The sequence below is a fragment of the Gadus macrocephalus genome, chromosome 20 (assembly GCF_031168955.1).
Source record: "Gadus macrocephalus chromosome 20, ASM3116895v1".
In the NCBI taxonomy this organism is placed as follows: Eukaryota; Metazoa; Chordata; class Actinopteri; order Gadiformes; family Gadidae; genus Gadus; species Gadus macrocephalus.
The window spans coordinates 21,366,718-21,376,717 of NC_082401.1; the positions used below are offsets into that span (position 1 = coordinate 21,366,718).

At 44.8% G+C, this 10,000-nt stretch overlaps 1 protein-coding gene across 1 annotated transcript in view; it reads left to right on the forward strand.

The window, feature by feature from the left end:
• Positions 1–10,000, forward strand: part of LOC132448620 (receptor tyrosine-protein kinase erbB-4-like) — a 70,852-nt gene that overhangs the window by 5,259 nt on the left and 55,593 nt on the right. Inside the window, exons 5-6 of the mRNA XM_060040068.1 lie at positions 2,935–3,025; positions 3,662–3,861. Coding sequence (XP_059896051.1) covers positions 2,935–3,025; positions 3,662–3,861 — 291 coding nt within the window. The remainder of the gene's footprint in view (positions 1–2,934; positions 3,026–3,661; positions 3,862–10,000) is intronic.

The window sequence follows — 10,000 nt, forward strand, 5'->3', positions numbered from 1 at the left end:
GGAAGAAGCCAGCGTCCACAGTCACCCTGTGATATCGATGCTGCAAAGAGGCTGCGTGCCCAGGGGGAGCGAAGGCACCAAGCATTAGGTAGGCCTGTATTGTTTCCATTAGTAGTGGATGGTGCTGGTTTTACAATCATTGTGACCTCAACCGGGATTTAATATGAGTTTAGTTTCTTTGTATTTCCAACACGACGCTCGGCTCGGCGACTTGTTGAGCGCTGATTGTCTGCCTCCTGTGGCACATCAACCGGTCCAGCTAGAAGCATTGAGAGGAATTTAATCTTCTTCGGCGCGCTGGCATCGTTTCAGCTTCTCTCCTCATCAAAGACTATCATTTAGCATTTGTGCTGCACCCTTGCAATGTCTCTCTCTCTCTCTCTCTCTCTCTCTCTCTCTCTCTCTCTCTCTCTCTCTCTCTCTCTCTCTCTCTCTCTCTCTCTCAATGAACCCAGCACCTGTGAAATGTCTACTCTACATTCATGAAAGATATCGTTCTTAATTTCGCACGTGACTTGAAAATGCTTCCGCCAGAGATTATGCCTGGCTGCGAACCATCCGCGAGTCAATTACTTATTCTGACGAACACTACCTCCGGAGGTGCTTTTGAAAATAGTTGTCTTTTATCTCTTTCGACTGTCCCGGCCCGGAGACAGAACACGTCTCGCTTTGCATTGCAGTTTCACAAGCGTTTTTCAAATCGCGCTTTGAGGGAGGGATTCAAAAACGCTTGTGCAAAACGAGGCCATAGAGTCGACTGACTCTCTGCTTTTGACACAAGATGAACACGTTGAGACTGCCTGACCCCGGCCTACAAGGGCCTGCGGTATGGATCTCCGTATGTTAAGGTGAACATAAGGTCGGAGGTAAAGCGCTTCTGTACAATATACCCATGGGGGGGGGGGGTGTGTGTGTGTGTGTGTGTGTGTGTGCGCGTGCGCGCGCGCGAGTGTGTGTGTGTGTGTGTGTGCGCGCGTTGGTGCGTGTGCGTGCGTGTGCGTGCGTGTGTGCAAACGATGCCTTGCGTTTGCACTCTCAAAAGGGCTCCTTTCCACTCCATCCTCTGCTATCTCCACTCTGCTCTACCCTACTCATCTTTCAATCACCCTCTTCTCAACCCTCCGTCAGCCCCCTCACACACACACACACCCACGCTCTCTTTCTCTCTCTCTCTCTCTCTCTCTCTCTCTCTCTCTCTCTCTCTCTCTCTCTCTCTCTCTCTCTCTCTCTCTCTCTCTCTCTCTCTCTCGTCCCAATTGTGTCTGTAACCTCGGTAATCCCCCAACCTCAGTCTCCCGCTGATGAATATTTCATCTTTCCAAATCTATTATTGAGAGTCTTAAATGAGCCGTATATACACCACCTCACAGCTCTTCATTTAATCTCCTCAATTATTCAATAGCTTAAGGGTAGGGGGGGGGGGGGGGGGGGGGGGAGGCAGGGCACATAAAGGAATTGCAAAAATATTGATTTATCAAACATTATCACAGGTCCGATCCAGGATGTGCCTATTCATCATTTCACCATTCATCATGCAGGGGGGCTGATAATGCAGGAGTATATATACTTCAACATGAAACGACATTCAGAGCGTATCTCACTTCCACACCATGTCGTGTCTGAGTAACGGCTCGTTGGCGCTGGACAAAAATGTGTGTGAGGAGTGATGATGGAGAGGATTTCATCTGTAAGGGTTCCTTGTGGATAAGTGACAATACCTTCTACCAGCCACCTATGCGTTAACACGTTGCAGGGTTTAAACGATGGGGAGAGGAAACGTGCATTATATTATATGAAGGGATATCGGGTTTGGCTCGCCGGCACGGACAAGTGGATGTTACCGCCTGCTTTCAGTCATTTTAAGACAGGGAAAAAGGTTGATTAAATTGGAATGGTACATAATTGCAAACACTAATCCTCACTCAATAGTCAAGGCAATTTTATTTGTATAGCCCTTAATCTCAACACATAATATATGACGACGTGTAAATGAGGTGGTGAGACAAAGGGAAAAGCACTGTTTCGACGTCATGCGACCAAAGACACCTATTGAAATGCATCATGCAGTGGATATTCAGATTATTACCTGAATCATTAGCTTTAAAGGTACTATGTGTACGATTCAGCAATTACTGGTCTGATAAAAAATTGAATTTCTTCGAGGAATCTGATTGGCGAAAATGTTAGGGATCTGATTGGCAAATAATAAAAAAAAAAATTCAAGTCAATCAGAACGCTTGAAAATCGTTTTAATTGGACTAGTTAAAGGTGAAGCTTTAACAAGTCCAGCTCCACCTCTAGGTCCAGCTCTCATTTTCCTCCACCGCTCGCTCCAGCTCGCATGCCATTATACACGCTTTGACGTAACTTCCTTCCTTTTCCCCCGGCAAAACCCTCCCGGTTAAAATAGAATAGAAACCAGCCAAGGCTGTTCTACACTTCGGAGAAAGTCAGGGAAGGTCTCATGTTTTAGGTTAAATCACAACCTGTTGAGTTTACATACTGGAAATGAAGAGCAATTTATAAATGTAAAGATCCTACACGTTCTCGCTTTAATTGCAAAGTCGGTCGCATTTTCGACATAGCAAATTGAACACATCTGTATTTATAGTATTCTATTTTCAAGGAAGGTGCCGACAACGATTGATAGGGAGCTGAAGGAGAAGAGAATATATGTCTTAATCTGCCAGGCAAGAATTCCATGCCTTGATAGTTTGATGTGATGTGTTTGAGTGCTTGTGCTGCTGGAACATGGTGTAATTACTTTTGATGGGATGTCCACTACTGCTTTTTATCCTTCTCGTCTAATCAAGGATGCTTTAATAAAGACCATGTCACGATAACCTGTGTGTGTGTGTGTGTGTGTGTGTGTGTGTGTGTGTCTCTCTCTCTCTCTCTCTCTCTCTCTCTCTCTCTCTCTCTTTGTTCACCCAGGGTTTCTGAACATCCAGTCTTGGCCTGACAACATGACAGACTTAAGTGTCTTCTCCAACCTTGTGACCATCGGTGGGCGAGCTCTTTATAGGTACCTTTATGACCATTTGCTTCCAACCTAAAGACATAATAAACCTTAGGAGTGTTTGTGTGTATGTCAGTGTGTATGCTTTGTGCACTCCCTATTTGGCAGCTAAAATTGTATTGATTGTTTATTGTTTGTTTGTGAGAATTTTGGTCAAATGACCCTTTTAACTTGGACTAATAAATGAATAGAAGAAAAATCTCCACTTAAAAGGGTAACCTCCAGTTCAAATGTAGGTATTGCATCCCTTGTGCTATCAAACTAAAGTAGTGGTGTGCGCATGCATGCGTGTGTTTGGTTTATGTTCACCGGCACATGTCTGGATTCAAGAGGCTGCAACAACAGCAACAAAATCTAAAAACCTGAGCTATGTATACGTTTTTTTGATGAATGCACCCTAAATCCCCCCCCCCCCACCCCTGATCAAACAGGGAAAGCAGCATGACCCAGCCAAGACCTACAGAATATCCCCATTTCAGTATTCTTGCGTTCCTGGAAATAACTAGAGTGTTGGGCATTTAATATCTTATGAACCAATGAGCATCTTTATATTGGAACAGAACTTAAGCAAAATGACTGCAAGGATTTTGCTCCAACCGCCACACCTCTCCCTAACTCCGCCATGTGGTCCCTTCTCTTCAGTGGCATCTCCCTCCTGGTGTTGAAGCAACCGGGCATCTCGTCCCTGCAGCTCCAGTCCCTGGACGAGATCAGCGCCGGGAACGTCCACATCGCCGAGAACAGCCGGCTCTGCTACTACGACACAGTCAACTGGACCAGCCTGTTCCGCGCCCCCAACCAGAAGGTCCTCATCCGCAACAACCGCAGCCCGCACGAGTGCAGTGAGTCCGCTCGCACCGTAACCGTCTCGCAGCCGCCGCGCACAGACGCACACACACACACACACACACACACACACACACACACACACACACACACACACACACACACCCACATACATACGCACCCACATGCACGCACGCACGCATGCACGCACGCAGGCGTGCACGCTCAAACACACATACACACGATCACACACACACAGACACACACACAAATGCACACACCTAAACGCACGCGGACACACAAACACGAGCGCCATTAGACATGCCTAATCACGTCATAAAGTTATTGTGATGAGGAATAACACAAAATCCCCACAACAACATAATAAGGTCCTTTTGGTTTTGCTTTCCCTTTATGTTAATTATCCTTTACATTGTTACCCTCCATACCTTGAAGATACATAAACAGTAGTGTATCTATGTAGCAGAAGAGACTTTGAAAGCAGAGTTTGCCTTGAACTTACATAAAAAGATAGTGAATAATTGTGTGCTTATGCAAGGGGAATAAAGTCTGAATTCTCAGAGGATTCATCTTAATTTAATGTATTCCCGGTGCAATTAGTCTGCATATAGGAAGTGTGTGACGACGTGGTCACAGGGACTAAAAAACACCAGACCAAGGACCAACACTCTCAGGAATTCATCAGAGGGTTTGGGATGCATTTCAAAGGCCATAGGCTTCTAAAACTTTCTTAAACAAAAATAAGTCACTTCAAAGTGGAGCAGATGCATTTAGCTTCAAAGTAACTATATTTCTCCGCTATAAGTTGACCAAATATTTAAAGTTGTTCAAAGAGTATATATATAATATATATTAGACAAACAGCTGCCAAAATGGCTGGCCACTTCATTCTCCACTCCCAAGCCTGCTCTTTATACAAAGTATTGCATGACAAGGATGGATTGAAATTATGTTAAACATAGGTTCACATTTTCCTAAATGATGAGCACTCAGGCAAGCTTCAAACGTTGATGGGGCTCAAAAAGGATGTTCTTCCAGCTGGATGTTTTTCTAACAAAGTAGCTAAAATTATTGTTACAAACATTTTGTGTGCGAAACCTTGTGGGGCCTTCAGCGACCACAAACCGGTACAGTGGCAACAGTGAATGGGAGTCAAGACATGTTTCATTAGGTAGTTATATTTACAATCTTTGATCGTGCATAGAATATTAGCGTCTTTTACTCACACACACCGTACGCGTCAGTACCACGGGAGCTGCAGATTCTGAGTCTGCCCATCTTAAAATTATTCCCATATTGGCCCTTGCCGTTGGTGTGACCCCAGACCCCAATTCCTTTCCTTCCTCAGCAAAGTACTGATATCTTTCCCATTCTATTTCGCTCTAAAATTTGCACCAACTTTAGCCTCAGGCATGCCACTTCTTTTTTATTTTGCTGAGCTGTTAAACAAAGCAAGATGTCGCCAATACAAATGTCAAATATACTCTGGTAGAAGTAAACAACAGTTCACATTGAACAGAGAAATTAAATAGTCGAAATAGGCAAGTAGTATGAAGCTTTTAAGTCAACATTCTCAAAATGCAGCAGTACATTCCTAGCGCTCTTCGAACGTTTCAGGAAATGTGTTCTAATACTTAGGTGCATTTAAATCCACATTGTGTTTATTCAATGTGGAGGTGTGAAAGTCATGAACACCAAGATACATGAAGAAAAATAAACACAACTGAAAAAACGAATGGATCACAAGATTAACAAGAATTAAAATGGTCAAGTTAATAATCTAATGGTGTTCATATATTTTATATTGATATTGTTAATAATTATACGCTTGACTAATAAGATAGGTTGTGTGCATGCTGTGGTTTTTAAGCAAAGCTTACTTGACCCTATCTTCCTTCTTTCGCTAGTTTCAACTTGATCAATTTATTAAACAAACATATACTCTATAACATTGTCTACATACATTAAAGCAATGTTAAAAGTCAATTGTATGGCTTAACAAAAATGCATGCATATCATGCATGCGTTTGAGAGAGTGTGAAAAGGATCACATTTTTTATATCCCAAAAGGACACATACATTAATTAAAAGAGACAATGTTTTTAAAGTTGAGCTCTACAGAAACTAGGAAAATAACTAGGAGTTCTTAAAATGGCTGACACAACTGCTCACACATTATTCATTTATGTATTATGATCATTAACCAGCGAATATTTGCATTATTGAGTTGGCCCCTCATCTCGGAGCCCTCTCCCTCAGGCAAATCCTCAGTGCCTCTCGCTTTCTCTCTCTCTCTCTCTCTCTCTCTCTCTCTCTCTCTCTCTCTCTTCGTCTCTCGTCACTGTCTCTCGTCTCTGTCTTTCTTCTCTGTCTCTCGTCTCTATCTCTGTCTGTCTCTGTCTCTGTCTCTCTCACTCTCTCTCTCTCTCTCTCTGTCTTCCTCTCTCTCTCTCTCTCTCTCTCTCTCTCTTCGTCTCTCGTCACTGTCTCTCGTCTCTGTCTTTCTTCTCTGTCTCTCGTCTCTATCTCTGTCTGTCTCTGTCTCTCTCTCCCTCTCTCTCACTCTCTCTGTCTCCCTCTCTCTCTCTCTCTCTCTCTCTCTCTCTCTCTCTCTCTCTCTCTCTCTCTCTCTCTCTCTCTCGTACAATTGCAGAAGAATCTGCGTTTTCCAACCCTGGCCAGAGGGAAAGAGCAAACACATTCCAAAATGGTACAGCCATTTCTGAGCAATAAATATATTATCATAGACCACATTTATACCTGCCATTAACATGCGTATAGGGCAGTTGGCTATGAAAATGCATAAGAAGCCAGGTGTAAATGCACCCTAGGCGCATTTGTGATGGGATGAACTCCAGAATAGCCTTCTTATTTACATCTTTAAGGCCGGGAAATGGAAGCGTCTTCCTTCAGCATCGTCCTATTCAGATTTAAGCGCGTTGGCCTGAGCATACATTTAGCTTTATTCATCAACATCTGTAAAATCAACATGCAGCAGCAGAAAGGACAGCTGTGGAATGTCCTTCGTATCCGACGGTGTGCCAAGTGCCACCATACATGGCCCTTAGCTCTGTTAGCGCAAACGCAATGAAACGAAAAAGTATCACTGTATAAGGACTCACGTGTGAGTAGGCTACTTGGCTAATTCCAAACATCCGATATGTCATTGGAAAGTAGTTAGAACGACCAATGGAGTTATGTTCCCAGTTATCTGCTATGGCATCAACGAGACTCTGTAGCATGATGTGTGCTGATACATGGTTCATGCGGAGCGTAGGGGCAGAAGAGAGAGGGACATGAGCGGCTAATCTCCAGGTACCTCACCATTAGGGCGATTTTAAACAATAAAGGGATTTCGCAAGGGCCTGCAATCCTCAGATGTTCAAACTGTTTTTAAAGTCTTTTAAAAACAGTGGGAGTTTCCCCCCAACAGGGAACTGACACGCTAGATTAGCATTCTATCAAATTCTATAATCCCAGAGAGCAATATCCGATATGAATCTGAATACTTGAGCCGCACTCCAATGCCAATTGGAATTGAAATGGGTTGAAAGATGAAATTGCGTTGAAGTGATATCTGATTGTGACATCTGATTGCCAAGAACACACAGAAATTGCCAGTTGCAGATGGAGTCATTGGCACCAAGGGGGTGCAGCGGGTGGGTTGACAATAGGTTTATAAGTAGCATTGACCTATTCAGACTCATTCGTCATTCGCTCCTCGGCGTCATTTTAAAATCCGGGCCGAATTTGTGTGAACGGCCTGTATGCCTGAGCATACTGTGCGACCGTGTGGGGTGCGCCTTTAAAGTGAGATTCTAGCAGCGATAAAAGATCATGTGAATGGCAGCGGCCTCAGCTCAAGTTCCTGCTCGATAGGCCATCTGCAGGGGGTCGTAGGGGGGGGGGGGGGGTTGGTAATAGTCCTTCTTTGCCGAGGATTATGAGGGTCACTGGGCTAAAACCAATCAACGTTCTCTCGGTAGCTGGAACATACTCCAGCTCAGGCGCTTTCCTGGGGCGCATCCCGGCTATTCCCAATCGACCCTCTTGGCTGCATTCGGGTGCAAAATGCCTCACCTTTACTCGTCAGTTCCTTAATTACCTACACATGTATATTCAATGGTATATATTAAAGGCTGCTTATAAAAATAAATATGCAATTGAAATAATTAGCTGGGCAGTTTTTTTTCAGAGTTAAGATCAACATTTAGTTTGATTGAAACAGTTTGGCCTGGATGTTGTTGTCATTAGATGCAAAGCCTTGTCCAACTCCTTTTGTGTTCAGGCCTCAGTCTTGTGTTCAGGCCTCAGGCCTCAGTTCTATTATATATTAGAAGCAGCTTTCCTTTTTTTTTTTCAGATAAGACTCAAGGTGCTTCTGAATCCCTAAGGTTACATGCATTGTCCTCGACCATGGGCATGGCTCGTGTCTGATATGCAACACGTGTTTTGCCAGTGTGTGTCTTCGGGTTCTGCATGGTGCGTGCGTGTGTGAGTGCGTTGTGTTTGAGCCTTGTGGAAACCTTGAAACAAGAAAAGTGCAGGCTCACTACCCCCCTGCTGGAAACAAAGGAGATGGCACTAGGGAGCAGCTCGTGTGCGTGTGTGCTTAAATGCGTACGTGCGTGTACACGTGTGCCTGCGTCATGCAGACGCGTGTGTCAGTATCCAAGCTCAGTCTGTGCCTGCATTAATTTGCATACTGGTGCGTGTGCTCCCTTATGTGGGTGACTGACCATGCTCATCATGTATTGAAATGAGCCTGGTGGGGTGGCTGCGATCTGGGGTGCTTAGTGCTTGGCCCTGGTCTGCCGGACCCCTGCCTCGGCCAAAGGTGGGGACGGATCATTTCCCCCAGCTGCCCCTATACACTCATTAGTCTTTCCAATGGACCACATCGCTTCGCTCTCAATGACTCCTTTGATAGAGAAGTGGCAAAGTGACTGAAGCTACAACAAATACACACTCTCTCTCTCTCTCTCTCTCTCTCTCTCTCACACACACACACACACACACACACACAACTTTTTGATCCTTTATCTGAAAAGATCCAAGAGATCAATCTTTTTCTCTCGTTGTCATTCTGTCTGTCTTTCTCTATCCCCCTTCTCTCTTTCTCTTTCATACTTTCTTTCTCTATTTCTTTCTTTCTTCCTCTCTTCCTTATCTCTGCCCCCTTTTCCACCTTTGTTCTCCCCTCCCCTCGCTCTCCTCCCTTCCAGCGAGTTCTGTTCTGTAGCGCTGCTGTTATATTTTTTTTTGTGCTCGGTATACCAGGCACCAAGGTGTGTGCCTGGCGGGCCCAGCAGCACAAGTCATCAAGCACTCTCTTCCACGTCTCCTTCTCCTTCAGCCCGAAGGGACGTGAGGCTGAGAGGATGAGAGGAGGAGAGAGTTGGGGCGCTCGCTTGGCCAGGCACCGCGGTGCCCAGGTCACAAGACATGAGACGTCTGCTGCATCGCGTTTTTTTTATCTCCTCGATCCTCCCCAATCCCCCCCAGCCGTTGGTGGAGGAGTATCCATCCCTGATGCTTTGCCGTGTTCCCCCTGTTCTTCTTCTCTCTTTCTCCTCGGGTCTCTGAGCAGCTGCCTCACCAGCGGCGCTATGGCACAGAGGGAGCACCTGGAAAGCAAACAGAGTGCGTCTGTGTCCCCCGTGAACAGCGCAACACGCCCGCCACGTCTCTGGTCTCATAGGAAGCAGAGTATTCTCCAGCCGAGCTCCAACCGTTCCTCAGGAATGCACATATGGGATTCAGTGTTGCTGTCGGTGTAGCTTCCTATCTCATTTTGGAAATTATCCCTAGGAAGAGATGGGATTGGCCATCCACAGTTCCATACCAACTAAATGTATGTTCTTAGTTTATATAATCTGAACTCAGTCCAATTCTTCACATTTTTGTGTTTTACATTTAATAATGCTACACAATGGCCATGCTTCACTGGCTCTGTACTCCTTCTTTGAGGAAAACTGATGAGGAGAGGATGATTTGTTGGATTTCTTTAGTTATTGAGTGTCAGTATTGGAGAAAACTAAACACGAAACATAATCCCACGTGAACATGCTAAAAACGTACAAAGTCAACCAGTAAATGAGCTTCAAACCTTTAATCGTGCTTTAATCTGTGAGACAGCAGAGCTAAAAGAGGAGAAGAGAACATCTAGACACG